Raw genomic sequence first — 16,714 nt, forward strand, 5'->3', positions numbered from 1 at the left:
TAGCTCTCTTTCTGTCTCTCTCTGTTGCTCTCTCTCTATCTGTGTCTTTCTCTCTCTTTCTCTCTCTCTCTCTCTCTCTGTCTCTCTCCCACACAAATTCCACCCGTAACAGTGATTGATGAATGGATTGATTGCCTGTTGACTAGGGATGCACGATAACTTTTTTTTTAACCGATACCGATAACCGATAACTTTCAGCTCCTAAAGGCCGATACTGATAACCGATAACACACACACACATATCCATATATATGATCATGACCTAAGATCATGACATTGTCGCGCATCAGTAGAATCAACTGGGGGTTTAGGGGGGCTGGCTTGCAAGGGGCGGGATATGGCGTAGGGTCGAGTTTCACAGTAGGCTACGGCCCCTGTCACTCAGGTGTGTTTTGGTCTGACCGCAGACAGCAACGGAGGCAGAATGGGCAGAACTCATCGCGATCATCTTAAATGTTGATGCAGCGATGCATCATATATTCCGTTGCATCCACAACATCCGCATCAATTGATGAAAGATTGGAGCATGAGTTACAGACAAATAGAAGAAACGATGAATAAGGAAGGCGTTGCAAACGACTGTGTTACCGGAGGAAGAGAGCGTCTTTTTTTGCTTCATTTCACATCTAACAAACACTGGGACAAATGTAGTTGATTTCTGTGTTTAACTGAGAAAACAGGGAGTGGAAGGCTGGGACCCTATAATGTTCAGCTAACTGTCAATAATAAGTGTTACGAGAGTAGCGTATGTGTGTGTGCGAGAATGGCAGTGTGTGTGTGTGTGTGTGTGAGTGAGTGGACGAGCGAGGAGAGTGAGCGGTAGTGTGTGTCAGTTTAGTGAAGTAACGAACGAGTCTGGTTGTGTCTGTGCAAACGTGTATTGTAACGTTAGTGAAACTAAGTAACTAAGTAACTAATAAAGTACCCAGCCTGTCAATCATCGGCGGCCGCTTCATTCCGACCATATTCCGACCTATAAGCAGACCCACTGCCGGTCAAAGTGAAGGTTGGTACCCCCGAGAGAACATCGACGTCTCCACAGGGAACGTCTACCTTGTGCTCCTCGACTACGGTCTGGGAGCCGACAGCAGGAAAGGTGTAACATAATAATAAAAAAAAAACATTTTCTATATCCGCGTGCAGTTGTGAACTCATGTATTGTAATTGATTGTATGATGTGTACTTTTAGGGTTACGATAAGACCTTTCATTTAGCGTTAGTGGGAGCGGGGCACTGAAATTATATAGGCTATGTTATCGGGGCTATTCGTCATGTTATCGGACTTATCGGAATGACGTAATAATTTCTGTTATCGGCCCGATAATTATCGTGCACCCCTACTGTTGACCGGTGGATACTGGTAATGCTGGTTGTTATGGCGATGTGACCCCGTCTGCCCCTCCGTCATACAGCGGGTTCCCCCGACCTCCAGCCCCTCCAACGGGCACAGTCCTGTTGCCGGGGGATACTGCAGGCTGTCAACGAGGTCGTCAGGGAAACGGAACACCGACAACACCTCAGCCAATACCAGCGCAGGCTGGACTCCGCCCCCCAGTTTAAGGTGAGCTCAGTTTGTTTTTCAAAACGGTTTAATGGACCGCCTCACTTTTGATTGGTCAGTCTAATTGGGATTGATGTCATTGGTCTGATCGGTCGGTTCTTTAATTGATGGAATGGTGCTTTGATTGGCTGTTTGTTAAGTGATGGACTTGTGCTTTGATTGGCTGTTTGTTAATCGATGGAATGGTGCTTTGATTGGCTGTTTGTTAATTGATGGACTGGTGTATTAATTTGCAGAGTCTGGACCTCACAGCAAAGACCATGATTCACGAGGGTCCCCTCACCTGGAAGGTCAACAAGGACAAGACACTAGGTACGTCCACCACCTGTGTTTTATTTGCAGTCTGTGTGTGTGCTTAGATTTTAGTCTCTTACCATTACTCTCTCTCTGTCTCTGTCTCTGTCTCTCTCTGTCTCTGTCTCTCTCTCTCTCTGTATAGAGATCCAGGCGCTGCTGTTGTCGGATGCCCTGGTTCTGCTGCAGCGGGGGCCAGACGACCGGCTGGTCCTGCGCGGGCCGTCCCGCTGGCTGGGCGGGGTTACGGGCGGAGGGGGCGACTCCAAGACGGCCTTCAGCCCCGTGGTGCGGCTGGACTCCCTGCTGGTCCGCTCCGTCGCCACAGGTTCGAAACCCTAACACCCCCGGCGTCCTGATCATCCTCGAGCAAGGCATTAACTTAGCCGAGATACACAGACACACACACACACACTCACACTCTCTCACAAGCACACACACATACACGAACACAACTATATAATGTGTTCATTCATAATGGGGAAGGTTAAGGCAAGGCACCTTTATTTATATAGAAATGTTCATACACGAGGCAGACTCAAAGTGCTTCACATAAAAACATTGTCATTCAATAAAATTAAATAATAAAAAATAAGTAAAATTAAAAAATGTAAATAAGTTTAAAATAATGCATGGTGTGTTGGCTGGTGCCCAGTCAAAAGGCACAGGGTCTACCTGTAGGCCTCTGCAGGTGTCTGAATACCCTGTACTTTATTAAACACGGCTCTGCTAAGAATAGTGTAAACGACGATGAGTGTACTCTGTCTGCCTTTTCATTGGCTTACTCTATAACCTCCCTCTGTTGTTTTTTGGACCCAGACAACAAGGCCCTGTACATCATCAGCCCCACGGAGGGACAGATATACGAGCTGGTGGCCGGGACGGCCTCCGACAAGAACACGTGAGTCTTCTCGTTCCGTCAAGCGTACTTTAACTTTGGTTACGTTTCCTGAGTCCACTTCTGTCGGTACTTCTCGGTCTCCGTCGTTCGTTTGTGACAGTCGTAGCTGTGGGTCGTGTTTAAGGTTGTTTGTAAAGGGGCTCTGAATCGCGTGTGTTTCAGGTGGAAAGACATCCTTGAGAAGACCATCGCATTGGCCGGTGGCTCGTCTCCCTCGACCAATCACACCTCCGCTCCCATATCGTGAGTCATGTCCGGGTTTTAGCGAGCGTGTGGATCGGAGGTTTCTTCTGCCTGACCGACGTTGACCGTTTCAGTGGCCAATACCAGGCTGGTGACAAGTACAATTATTTTAACGTTGTTTTGTGTGTTTTTGTGTTTGTGTTTGTGTGCGTCTTTCTACTGAAGTCTCCCCAGTCTAGTTAACTCCTCCCCAATCTCGACAAACAACCACATCTACCAATCAGGTAAGAGGACACTTGTGTGCCTTGGCAACGCTGCAAAAAGACCATATACTGTAAATTGTAAAATGTAAATTGTTAAACGTTACTCTTTTTTATTTATTAATATCTTTCCTAAAATCGTTAAACTAAACTGTTTCAATCACCCAGACGACTCTGTGACGGAGAGCTCGGTCTCCATGGAGATGGAGACGGGGTCGTCCAATCACAACAACGGGCTCATCTCCAGCGAGCCCCCGGGCCTATCGGAAGAGCTGTTCTGTGGGGATGGGCCGGAGATGGGCGTTGCAGAGGCGGCTCTGCAGGACGGTGAGAAGGACGCCATGTTTTCCTTTTGCTTTTTCTGACCGAAGCTAGTGGGCTCATATTCTCACACCACTCATTTTAGAGTTATCGACAGTGAATCTTTTACTTAATATAACTGTTATTTATTTACTATCACTTCTTACAAAATTGCAATATTTATGTTTTTTGTTTATATACTGTTGATACCGATGTTTTAGGTTTGTCCGTTTGTCATCTCTGTTTGTCGTCTCCTTGTCTCTTTGTGCGTTTGCAGTCGAGTCGCTACGGCTTCTAATATTCCACGATTTGGAAGAGGACGGGTGGAGCCGCGATTCAGACGACACGCCCACCAACGAGATGGCCAATGAGAGGCATTCGTCCGCTTACGGGCCCAGGGCGCTCTCTCTGGAGACGGTCCTGAGCACCCACCAATCAGACGCAGAGGACGAGGCGACGCCCCCGGCGACCGAGCAACCCGGAGTTCAGGTCGTCCGGAAAGGTAACGAACGGCCGCCGCCAATCAGCCGCCCAACTGCCATGGAGCTCTTTCAAAATAAAAGTTTAGGAGGAAAAAGTAGGGATTTCTTATTTTTTAATTAATTTTAACCCAGACCATTTCAAAAAGATCACAGGTAATTATTATAAACAGATTAAAATCTTCAATCTGCAATCTTCAAATGCGATAAAAGAGGTATTCGCCATCATTAAGAAAATCAATACAGGAAATGATTTCATGGGATCTCACGGTCTGAAATGCCCTTTCGATTTTTCATTGCAACCTTTTCACTTCTGCTTGTTTTCATTAATTCGGATGTGAAGTTTTACTTTCGGTGTGTTGTTCCCTTTTTCTTATGAACGGCCTCTTGTGGTAACTAATTCTCGGTGTCTCTTCTGCATGGATCTGGGTTTGCTCAAACGGTTTTCTACTCCTTGTCTCTGCTACTCCTCGCCTCACCCCCCTCCCCTGCACAAATCCCTCTCCTCCTCTACTCCCCTCGCCCTCCTCGTCCATCTCTCCTCCCCCTCCCCTCGTCCCGTCCCGTCCGTCGTCTCTGTGCGTAGCTGTGGTGGCGGGCTCTTCCTCTGTACCTGACGACATCGCCCGTGATGTCGCCCCCGTCCCCGCCGACCCGTCGTCCGAGCCGAGAGGCGGGGAAGCTGTGCCGCCCGGTAATGCTTGCCTTCCTGCCCGACTGGGGTAGCGGCTCCGGCTAGTCGGATTACAGCCGGTACATTGGTGGGACTTGTTTGGTTAAGAGTGGGCCTTTATTCGCCCTCACGGCCAGCCTGGTTCCATCTTGGTTCCATCCTGGTTCCATCTTGGTTCCGTCTTGGTTCTAAACGGCAGCTGGGTGATGGAACTCAATGCAGAGTTCCGCATTTGGTTCCATCCCCCAGCCAGCGTAACCAGATGTTCTCTACATGGATACATTTGTGTTAAGACCAGCGGCAGAATATCACCCGGTTTTGTGCATGATTAAAAAAGAAAGAAAGAATTGTACACACACACACACACACGCACACACACACACTAATAAACGTGGCACGCCGCTATAGTCCCCTGCCTCTCCCGTCCTTGACGAGCGTCCGTGGGTCCGGCCGTAGGCAACCTCTTCTACCTGGTGATGCCCGGCGAGACCGGGGAGAGCACCACTGACGACGACCCCCCCACCCCCACCGCCGACCACTTCCCCGAGTCCCTCCTCCGCCAGGAAGTGATGTCATCGTCGGAGGACAGGACGTCACTGCGGCTGGAAGACCCTGTGTGTGGAGTGGGTGTGGAGATGGCGGCGTGCGGCGGTGCGGTGGCGGCGGACCTCGACCAATCAGACGCCTTGAGGCTAGAGGAGGAGGAGGAGGAGGACGAGGAAATGGGCCAATCACAGACGGGCAGCCAGAGTCATGTGATCAAGAACGTGGAGGAGATCTTCCTCACCATCGAGGGCCTGATGAGCAAGTTGCAACATCTGAAGGTGAGGAAGAGACCGGAATGACTCTGCTTGTAGTCCCCGTGTCCATTTGGGAACTGATAACGAAAACGTTCCCATGTCCGACACAAGCTGATGAGGTTGTTGATTACGTACAGTTTGCCGGACCAGTTTAATATATCCCCTGAAATCACTTTAAAGGCATTCAGACCTAAAATATCAATATCGAGACACAATTAGATGTGAAGGGTCCGGGGTCAATTCAAGGTTTTCAAGAAAATTTCATTTTTCAAGAACAAGGAAGCAGTTCCACTTCCAGTGTAAAAGTTCTAGGTTAAATTCCCGAATAACAAAAAGCTTACTTGAAGGTGCCCTTGAGCAATATGCTTCATGTTAATGCTCTTGTTAATGATCTGAATTCTCTTTAAATCCCCTTGGATGTGTGTCTCCTGCAAGACTCAATTTATGTGTAGGACAGTGATGGTGAAAAACTGTTGCAGTCCTGTAGCTTCTGGCACCCTCTAGTGTTTATATGTTTAAAAGGTCTATGTTGTCCCCTCTCCCCCCCAGGACATAGAGAACGCCCACCACCAGCTCCTCAAGTCTCTCCGAGAGACGGCCATCGGTCTGCCGCCAGAGGAGCACCCCGGTCACCCGGCGACCGTTACTAGGACGCCATCTTTGGACCGTGGCTCAGGAGACGGTGAGTGACCACGGTCGACCCAGAGTTCGGAGGTCGAAGGAGAGAACCCAGGTTTGCCTTCCGCCTGCCGCTAGGAATTACATTAACAAAGGACCTTTACAAATTGCCTTTATGTTTTACCATTACAAATGAACTTTACGAATGACCCTTACAATTGACCTTTACGAATTACCTTTTACGGATTACCTTTACAATCTACCTTAACAAATGACCTTTACGATTTTACCTTTACAAATGACCTCTACGATTGACCTTTATGACTGTGCTGTGAGAAGCCGACCAACAGGACTTTGAACATTCCGCCCCCGGAGTTCCCAACGAGAACCGAGTAAACGCTAATGTGCTGCCTTCTCTCCCGTCAACCCCTCCAGGCAATGAGGGAACGCTGACCGAACTCAAGATCCAGTCCACCGGGTTCTGACCTCCACGCTGTGTACATCCTCACACACACACACACACACACACACACACACACACACACACACACACACACACACACACACACACACACACACACACACACACACACACACACACACACACACCTCTACTCTCCACTCCTGAACCTCCCCCGCCACCCAAACCAGCCCCCACCTGCTTGACTCCCAGCATGCACTGGGGCGTTGGGAGGAGAAACACTACAAGGACGGTGCATGCGACCGGTTGGCCGTTGTCCTATGGGAACTCCCCCCCCCCCCTCCGGAGAGTAAGCTTGACCACTACGACTACAGGACCCCCCCCCCCCCCCCCCCCCAACCTTCTCCGGAGGAAGTAGGCGACGCAGCATGGGGCCGCTCGACAGGAAGTAGGCGGAGCTGGATGGCTCGACAGGAAGTAGGAGTGGATTCCGAGTAGCAGGAGGACAGAGAGAAAGAGAGACACGTCGAGGAGAAAGCGGGATGTGGAGATGAGATGATATGCGAACCCTTTGCCTACGGCGTTCTTCGTAAAGCTCGCACCTTTTTGAACGATTTACAAAATATGAAGAGAAAATCCGAACGGCTGACAGAAAGACTCGAGTGTCGGAAGTGTTGCTTTCTTAAAAGAAATAATAATCAAGCCCCTCCCCCTCCAGCACTTTACCCACAATGCATCTCTTTGCATGTCTGCATCTTCCACAGTGGAGCGGTAAGGGGCCCGCCCCAGGACATACCCCCCCCACACTAACGAGGACTAGGTCTACCGTAGACCAATAGCTGGATTTGCACTGGATTGCCGTTCAAGGATTTCCGCCGTTGTTCCCACACACCGTGTGTCACGTGCCCCTGGGTTCAGTCTCGTGTTTTGTTTCTGTTTTTTTTTTTTCGAGTCATCGTACATTAATCTGAGAAACGTGTGGACCGGGTCTTGGTCATCGGCGCTCGCGCACACATACCGTTGGTTTGTTCTGGATCAAAGACTGAAACACTACCGGTGCAGCTGCTGCTGTCTGGGGTCTGACCAGGGTGGGTCTGGCTGCACACACAGAGCCCTAATAACAGATATATATATATATATATACATACACATACACGGACCGTTTCCATGTTGTTTCGGTGGACAAAAAAAGAAAAAGGCTGTTTAATGGAGTCACCGGACGGTCACCTTTCCTCAGGTGGGTCTGTGATTCCTCAGCATGCGCTCGTCGTGATACGACCCCTCCCCCCAGTGTGTCCACATGACAGGGCCCCCGCTACGCAGGGCTCCGGGGGGGGAAGAGCCCCCCCCCCCCGCCGCAATGCGTACCAACCTGTGTCCCTGCAGCCCCCCCCCCACCCCTCACATCTCCACCCCCACCACAGCTCCACCTCCACTACAGTGACCCCCCCGGGTGTGTGTGTGTGTGTGTGTGTGTGTGTGTGTGTGTGTGTGTGTGTGTGTGTGTGTGTGTGTGTGTGTGTGTGTGTGTGTGTGTGTGTGTGTGTGTGTGTGTGTGTGTGTGTGTGTGTGTGTGCACCCCACCTTCACACACCCCCTCTGTACCAAGTTCAACCCATTCCTCCTCTGAGTAATAATGTATTTATTGGGAGACAAAACGAGAAGAAACGACAAGTCTGTACATTTAGATTTTTCTTTTTTTTTTTATGAATATGCACATAATCCAAGTTAAAGCAAGAAAAAAAGAACAAAAAAACAACTGACATGTTATATTTTTTCCCCCGCACTCTGATGAAGGGTGAAGTCTTGGATGGTGTTCTGTTTCCAGAAAGGTCATGCAGCTGTTTTCTAAGCCTCGGTTCAAATGTATAATGTATGTATAACCAGCAAGATTGACACTAATGTAAGTTGTGGTTTTGTTATTTTTGCGTCTTCCTGTCTTCGTGGATTTTAACGTGTGCCCACTAAAGTAGTGACATTTCCTCCTCCAAGGCGCAAATAAAACCATATTAAGGCAACTTTTTACCAAAAACCCTCTTCCTATAGTGGCATTATAACACGGTCTACTAACAGTCGTTATTATTCGTGCTTCATTTGTTTACGCTTTTTCCATCTTTTGTGTTGCTCAAAGGCACCAAGGAACGAGATGAACGTGCCGATGGAGGAACAATAACTAAAAAACGCCTTAGTCTGCCATGTACACGCGAGGATTCACATTCTAGTGGTTTTTAAAGCTATAATATAGTTTTACTTTTAACACATTTACATTCTTACACGCTGCCTAAACTTTAAGACAAGCATGACATTAAACCGTACTCACCCGCGCGTTGGTTCGGCGTTGTTTTGGAGCATCTCTCAGCCAGGTCAGCGGGGGGAATGTCTGTCTGAAGAAGATGAGGTGAGGACTGAACGGGTAACTGTGCTATAAGAAGTAGAACAAAAAAACGTCAAAGTGCCGGGTTTCTCGTTGGCTGCCATGGAGCCTTGAGAACGTCAAAGAGGACAATCGGGTTACCATAATCCCAAAACGGCTCATTTCTTTCTCCATGGAGCCATGGACGCGGTACTCTATACTGGTGTGGAGAGGTTCATTAAAGGCTGCCTGCTTCCGTCGTCTTGAGAGAAGGAACTTCAAAACATGTAAGCGTTTTTTTGCTCAGATTAGTGAAAATATTTTACCAGCGAAGAGTTGAAGAGAAATGTTTGGTTGTTATGAAGGCATTTCGTTTTTTTTTTCTTTCCATTTTTATCAAAAAACATTTTAAAATCCGATTTTTTTGTTTTTGTTTTATAGTATTCCAAGAGAAGCGCATCTTTATCCCTTTGATTTCTACCTCCGTAGTTAAATCTCCTGGTTTTATTTTGAGTTTCCATGCGTGTTGCGTTGTGAGTGGCTGAGTCGTGGCTCTGATGAGTCTATTCCTTTTGTAAGATGTTGCACAGATACTGAATCCCTGCACAGTGCAAACTACTGTATGCATACACCAGTCTTTAACTGTAATCGCGCATTGTCTTTTCTTTAAAAAAAAAAAGTTCACTCATGTAACATAGAGAAATCACAGCAAGTATATATATATATATATATATATATATATATATATATATATGCATATATATATATATATATATATATGCATATATATATATATATATATATATATGCATATATATATAAATATTTGTCTTCATTTTTCTGTAAAGTCTTAGTGTTTCTTTTTGACTTTATTTTTGTAGGTGTGATAAAAAAAAGTGTAAATTATATTCTTCTCCCCTGTTTTTTAAAAATGGCGAGATTGTTAGCTGCACAGGAAGGAAAATGAACTTATGATTTGTGTGTTTTGTGGAATTAAAGAAAAACTATGAAAATATCATGCCTGTGAGACTTATTTTGTAAACTGAATTGAATGAGTTGGTTAATAATTTGGTACTTTTTGTCAAATAAGTGTAGCAGTTTAATACAAGTTCATCCTGACCAATGACACGAGACTGAATTCAACACCGCAAGAAGGCAAAATGCACAAAATCAGCAGCTATACCAGATCTATCGAAAGTACATACAAATGTGAAAGCTTATATAGAATAAGACTCATACAGCTGGTCCAGGTAGTACATACATATGCATATAAATCAGCTGTCACTATGTATAATCCAGTAGAGGTCGTAGTTTAAAACCTGACTAATGATCACATTGGCCCCTGCAGTTCATTCGCAGAACCTCTAGGGGTCGCTGAGTCCCCGTTGAACACTGTTGATGTTTACGATTTTAACAGAAGGTTGCATTTCCTGTTGTAATGTAAAAACCGAATAAGTCTGACAAACAAATAATTTATTGATTTTTTATTTTATAAGTGACCCCAAAACACACTGAAAATTTAATCTCTATGATCTAACGGTTCACCTTTATCCTCCCATCCAAGTCGCAACGAAAGTGAAACTAATTGTTCACGTTGCCTTGGATCCGAGCCTTCGTTTTAAAAAAAACATGCAAGACGACCACGCATTCCGGTCTTAAGCCTTACATGTGGCATTATTTTGTAGATGATCATGTCTCGTCGAGGACCAACTATCTAAACTAGCCTTCTGATAACGTGATGGTGCCTACGTCCTCATACTAGAGGCAAATAGTGTCGTACAACAGGATGGCGAGCAGAAACAGACTCGCAGCTCGCCTGGACAACATTCCTGACTCAGGTACTGTTGATGTAGTGTACCGGCTCTTTATTTTTAAAGTGTGGTACGTTTTTCAGCTGTCTTACAATGTACTCTATCTACGTTTGCAGACTATCGCGGTATAAACAACCCCGCGTCCCTCTGCTATCTGACCAGCGTACTGCATGTTCTCTCCATGACCCCTCGTTTCCCAGATGCTGTGAAAAGGTTTGGCCTTTATGGTTATCGTTGAATTTCATTGATGAACACTAACGATGATTATACACAATTAAATAAACGTCTCCAGACCAGAGTCAGTTGGAAAAAGCGTTACATCAGATGAATCCTCACAAGCTATTTTAAAGGGCCCCTATTTGGATCAGTCGACCCTCTAATGAAGTAACAAGTGGGAGTGTCCATCCCTCTGTGTGATGGACAGATCAGCCTATCCAGGGGACCGTAGCAACTGGTGGGCGGATTATTCCATCGCACATCTGGATGCAGATGTATGATCGTGTGATATTGCCTAAGTAACCGGATGTTAACATATTGTTTATTTATTTTTAGGGAATCAGCTACACATTCAGTCTACTTAGACCGTCACTTGGATAAGCTGTTTTCGGCTTTGGAGAAGCGTACGGCTGAGGCTGACACAGATGACATCGCCATGGCATTGGGGATCACAGAGGCAGATAGTAAGTCGTGCCTTTAGTCCGAAGACGTCTTTGGGTCGAGTATTGTTGAAACACAGGTGTAGCTTGTATAACACTAATTATGGGTCTGCTCCTTGCATGTATCTGGGCAACGATAGTAGAATAAACTAGAACATATCACACATTGACCATTGCTGGTGCTTTGACACACAGAAATGAAACACCTGTTGTCCTATCCAATGTTAATGTTGGGGGTTAACACCTGTGTTTTCCCTGCTTATACAGCTCAGCTGTGTGTTATATTTCCTTCTAAAAACCAGTGTTGTAATGTAACAAAGTACAAGTACTTCGTTACTGTACTTAAGTACAATGTTCACATATCTGTACTTTACTTCGTTATTTATATTTCTGACAACTTCACTTTTACTCCAATACATTTCCTAAATAAAATGTGTACTTTTACTCCGATACATTTCTCCTAACCATCTTCGTTACTCGTTACTACAAATTAAAATCAGAAGAAGTTTGAGTTGGTGACGTAATGTCCGTTTGTTGTCATATCAACCGCCAAGAAGTCCCGCTTGTCCGGGCATGTCACATTATTGATGCCACCATGGAACACCTGCTGCAGGCTCTGCTGCTAACGTTACCACTCCGGTAGCAGATGACGAGCATCTCGACTACAGTGGCGAACTTGGTGAACTCCGTGGTGGTGACGAAGATAACGTTAAACACCCGTGGCCGTATTTGCAAGAAATATTTTAACCAATATACCTTAAAAAAATATCTTTACTTTTACTCTTACTTTTAATACTTAAGTACATTTTATATCAGACAATTACTTTTGATACTTAAGTACACTAAATGTTTTATTTTAAAAGGTGACTTTAACTTGTACCAAAGTCATTTTCTGGTAAGATACTTGTACTTTTACTCAAGTATCGCTTTCAAGTACTTTATACAAGACTGCTAAAATCACATTGCATTTACCGCCATTTTAGAAGCCTAGGAGCATAGGAATGTTAGTGGTTGTGTTTGTAGTAATGTTATTTTGGTCATTGTGTAGGAATAAATTGTGAAATTATTGGTCTTTATGGGGAAACATTGTTGTGAAACTGCCACAGTGTTTTTCATGCGAACCAGGGCGAAACAAAGTTACATGTAGCCTAGGTTAAGATATACCTTGATTTAGAATTTTACAGTATCACAACCATCATGAGACGTCTCATGAGGGGGAAAGCAAAACCACCCATGATGCATTCTGATACAAAAGCCCTGCTCACTGCCAACCCCTGTCTACAGTTTACGAACAGCGAGACGCTGCCGAGTATTTCCAGAAGATTCTGAACGGAACCAGCCCTGAGGCGTCCAAGGTAGGCCGACCGAACACACAGACCCCCTCCGTGGGCGATACTCAAACAGGCCGCACCTACGCCTACTAGTGGTGGGGGAAAATAGATTCTATTCAGTATATTCAGTACAATATTTTTCTCATTTTTTGTAATGCCTTTGAATAATATGGGGGACACGAATCACAATAAATCGCAGAATCGAATCGCAATACTTGCTGTATCGCAATATGTCAAGAATCGCAATAATATTGAATCGTTCGTGGCCCAAATATCGCTATACTATCGAATTGTCACATTTTTGCCAATTCCCTCCCCTAACACCCACGGCCGCCATTCCTCGGCACGGGAGTCTCGTTTGTGACGGCGAAATGTCCCTTTTGGCGTGCAGATATTTCAGGGGATGCTGAACCGCCGCATTGAATGCCGCGGGTGTGGGACCAAAAACAGGACAGAGGAGCCGTTCTGGTCCGTCCCGCTCTCGGTCGGACCCGGCCTCCGTCGGCACTCAGCGGACAACCTGGTAGGGTGACGTCTCTGTGGGCCACCTAAGTAACCCTGGCCATATTGCACGATACAATTTGTACATCTCCCTGTTTATCTCGTTTTAATTCCATATCGGTTCATAATATTCTTCATTTCACAACTTGTGCATATGTAAATACTTGCGATAACTTCACATACTTAATACTTTATGTTTCTGTTAAAACTAATATTGTATTTTATTGAGATTTTAAGCACAGAAAATACAGCGTATGTCTCACAAACATGAAAAGGTAGAGCTTTATAGGAGCCATGGTTTCACTATCGGGTGTGCTTACAGAAAATGGCGTTTGAAGATGTTTTCACGCCGTCCACTCTGACCGGGGATGACAGGGTTTACTGTGACCGCTGCCAAGCACGAGAAGATGCGACTATTGTGAGTGTGCCGTCGATGAATGTGTGAAATATTAATGATTATAATTATTTTTGTCATTGTTTTGAGCCATGGTATTGTACATTGTGTTGCCCGATCTCTTACTGCTGTTAAATATTTTGAGTATTGTTTCTGTGAACCCTCACTCATCTTAAATCATATCTGTTTTGTTTAACTGCCGGCCTTATTGGTTCACAACACTAGCTGGAACTGAGTACATTATTCCGCTTATTACACAGCTAATTACTAAAGCAATAAATAATAGACAACAAAAATATAACAACAAAACATGATTTTATTGATTTTAAAAAGATTTTATTGAATCCGCTTGAAAATTTGTACGTTCGATTTTACAGTTGGAAAACTGTCCGTCGGTTATCCATAGCAACGGTCTGCTGCTCAAAAAGAACAGGCAGTAGAATGCTGTGATTGCCCAATCTGAATCATGCATTCAACAAAGCTTATCTCCTCTTGATGTGATGGCTGTGGGGAAGGCGTGCCGTTGGAAGCGCCTCCCTCAGATCCTCACTCTGCAGCTGAAGAGGTTCCAGTTTGACTACCTGCAGAATTGCTACGAGAAGATCACCTGTTGTATTGACGTGCCCCAAAAGCTACACGCAAAGGTACTCTGTGGTCATTTCCAACAGCACTTTTAATAACTTATTTTTTTAAATAAATATTTATTTAGTAGACAGGACCAAACCGACCATTTCAAAATTCTCTGAAAGGCTGCAAGTCACTTTTTAAACGCCAAGTTCAAGTTTTCACAGCCCAGAATGGTGTTGTCAAATCTGCTGTCCTCTGTCTTTATAACCTGACCTTGCTACTAATTAGTAGTTGATCTAGGGCATTTCCTTTCTGCACTCAACCCTTCCTGCTTCTTGCCCTGTTTTGCCTCCGTCAGGGTCATGGCTACGAGCTCTATGCTGTCATAAACCACCACGGAAGTCTGAGGGGCGGCCATTACATGGCGACCATCAAGTCCCAGGAGACCGGCAGCTGGTATGAGTTTGACGACACTCACGTCCGATTGGTGAGGAGGAAACACTTGACTGTCCCATCATCCCTCGATTCGGATCTTCAGATCTGCGGCTAATGCTAAGCCCCCCCCATGTGCACCCAGCTGCTACAGCTATCTCCCCTGGTGTTTCCTCTAATGCTGCTATGTCATGCTTTAAAGTGGTATTATGGGCTGTTTGTTATAGTAATTGTTGAATTTCCACAGATCTATCGACAGCCCTTTGAGCAAGGAGAAAGCACTGCCAAGTAAATATACTTACTGGATATTTAATGTAAAATCTTTGTGATTTGGATTCTATCCTTTTGGGGATGCTTTGCATATGAGGACATTTGAGAACAATCAAAGCATAACATCTCAAATTGAGTAATTAATAATTATCTGTCATCCACTTTTCTATAACTATCCTAACCTGAACCGTCTTACTTAATCTAGGTTCCCCTCAGCATATCTACTGATGTACAGAAAAGGTACATGCCAAACCAACTGCTGATGTCTGGACTGAAGCTGAATGCGTGGTCTGTGTCTGACTATGTGAATGTTTCTGATTGGATCGATGTGTGTTTGTCTCACTAAATTAGTCTCTGTCTACATCTTTTGTGTGGACTTTCACCCTTCTAATTCATTATTCCGTCTGTTTTAGAGTGTAGCGGTGATTGCGACTCGATGCCTGGCACGTCCCACTGACTACGACGACACCTGGACTCCCCTAACAGAGGCTAACAGAGGCTAGCAGAGGCTAGCACCCCATCACCATCACCATAGACTTAAGCTTCATCCACTTTTATTAACTAAATGATTTCAAATGTTCTAACTGTATGTATGGTGGCAGACGGCAGGGACAGGTGATTGCATTGCTATTGAAGGGAGATATCTTGCAGCCTTCTGGCTCCACCCCCAAGCCTTACATGGACTTCCTCCCTTAACGAGGCCAGCGTGAGGATCGTTAAGCAGGCAGTGCTGAGACTGAATAGGATTGATTACCTGGACCGTCTGATTAACCCCACCGTGCACTGACTGCTTTGGATGAGAACCCTTCTTGTGAACACCCTGGACACGGGACAAACTGACTGATTAAGGCTTGTGTGCTTTGAGTGAGGTAGTTTACCCTTCCCCCTTAATAAATGACCATTGGCTTTGAATGCTCCCTGTATTGTGTGGTTTTCTATCAACTTCTATTCAGCCTGCTACAGTATGTCCATTGTGGCACCCGTTGCACTCCTTACCCTCCCTGGCTATTATACCCAACCTCTGTGAAGTGGAGAGAGCGGTAGTTTACGCTCAACTCCCGCTGATTATCTCTTTCTATGTCATGCGAATTGTAAAGCCAAGTAGAACTTCCGAGCAAATCCTAGTCGGCGTCTTGGTGGTGCAGCGGTAAGGGATGTTGTTCAACCCTCTGTTGACTCAGGTTTGAGTCCCCGCTCACATGGCCACCAAGAAGGGGGTACCCCCAACAGGGCCCCCATGTGCAGAACCCCCCCATCCCCCCCTTCACAGGGTGTGGGGGGGGGGTTATAACTAAGAGGGTCTTGCAACTTTTTTGTACAACCTTTCGATTTAGTGGTAAGTGTGTTGAAGTTATCCCTCCCCCTTATTTATTTAAAATAACACATATTAAGTCAAGAGGGGACTTGAACCAGGAACCCTGGTGATCCCAACCGCTTGCTCTCCCCACTCCACCACCAAGTCATTGTGGAGGTTTTTTGATGGAGGATACATTTGACCCAGAATTCCCAGAACATTCTTATGTTTAATTACTTTAATGACTCTATAATCCATAGTAAACATCCTATGTGGGACTTGAACACACAACCACAGCACCAATAACCAATAGCTCTCTCCAATGCACCACAGAGCTGGCACCTTGAACTGGCCGGAAGTAAGATTTGACATTATATTCACACAATGACTATAAGTTTGAAAAACCACCACAAGCAGGACTTGAACTCGGGACTCCAGCATCTTAATCAGCAGGTCTTACCACTACACCACCAAGACACTCTCAATGGATGCTCAGATTTTATATTTGAGATTATATTCACACAACAACTTTATTATCAAACGCAATAAGAATTCCTCATCTCCTCAATTCCTTTTTCCTTTATATTTCTGAGAGGGAGGGGGAATAAAGTATAT

At 45.4% G+C, this 16,714-nt stretch overlaps 2 protein-coding genes across 5 annotated transcripts in view; both read left to right on the top strand.

Moving 5' to 3' along the window:
- The window catches only part of arhgef11 (Rho guanine nucleotide exchange factor (GEF) 11), a 29,210-nt gene extending 19,615 nt beyond the window's left edge, over positions 1-9,595 (top strand). For all 3 annotated transcript variants that reach the window (XM_084487023.1, XM_084487024.1, XM_084487025.1), the window contains 12 exons: positions 1,413-1,561; positions 1,798-1,873; positions 2,001-2,183; positions 2,675-2,756; positions 2,919-2,999; positions 3,165-3,223; positions 3,368-3,526; positions 3,777-4,001; positions 4,565-4,672; positions 5,108-5,475; positions 6,001-6,133; positions 6,505-9,595. In XM_084487023.1, the coding sequence (XP_084343149.1) occupies positions 1,413-1,561; positions 1,798-1,873; positions 2,001-2,183; positions 2,675-2,756; positions 2,919-2,999; positions 3,165-3,223; positions 3,368-3,526; positions 3,777-4,001; positions 4,565-4,672; positions 5,108-5,475; positions 6,001-6,133; positions 6,505-6,554 (1,673 nt within the window). In that variant the 3' untranslated portion in view covers positions 6,555-9,595. The remainder of the gene's footprint in view (positions 1-1,412; positions 1,562-1,797; positions 1,874-2,000; positions 2,184-2,674; positions 2,757-2,918; positions 3,000-3,164; positions 3,224-3,367; positions 3,527-3,776; positions 4,002-4,564; positions 4,673-5,107; positions 5,476-6,000; positions 6,134-6,504) is intronic.
- Positions 9,596-10,452: 857 nt separating this feature from the next.
- On the top strand, positions 10,453-15,711 carry LOC311368243 (ubiquitin carboxyl-terminal hydrolase 47-like). Of its 2 annotated transcripts, none has more exons than XM_084487030.1 (11): positions 10,453-10,681; positions 10,771-10,867; positions 11,207-11,334; positions 12,595-12,665; positions 13,033-13,164; positions 13,465-13,560; positions 14,052-14,180; positions 14,462-14,590; positions 14,783-14,823; positions 15,011-15,093; positions 15,219-15,711. In XM_084487030.1, exons 1-10 carry the CDS (start codon positions 10,630-10,632, stop codon positions 15,066-15,068), a joined length of 933 nt encoding a protein of 310 aa, XP_084343156.1. In that variant the 5' UTR covers positions 10,453-10,629; the 3' UTR covers positions 15,069-15,093; positions 15,219-15,711. The 2 variants fall into 2 exon arrangements, with proteins under 2 accessions (XP_084343156.1, XP_084343155.1); XM_084487029.1 differs by having other exon boundaries at positions 15,011-15,045.
- Positions 15,712-16,714: the final 1,003 nt, after the last annotated feature.

The sequence above is a fragment of the Micromesistius poutassou genome (genome assembly GCF_964030765.1).
Source record: "Micromesistius poutassou genome assembly, chromosome: 23".
NCBI lineage: Eukaryota > Metazoa > Chordata > Actinopteri > Gadiformes > Gadidae > Micromesistius > Micromesistius poutassou.

Coding starts and splice junctions, on each gene's coding strand:
- LOC311368243 (XM_084487029.1), top strand. CDS start 10,630: ATGGCGAGCAGAAACAGACTCGCAGCTCGCCTGGACAACATTCCTGAC. Junction 10,682..10,770: donor GGACAACATTCCTGACTCAG/GTACTGTTGATG, acceptor CTACGTTTGCAG/ACTATCGCGGTATAAACAAC. Junction 12,666..13,032: donor CCAGCCCTGAGGCGTCCAAG/GTAGGCCGACCG, acceptor TTTGGCGTGCAG/ATATTTCAGGGGATGCTGAA.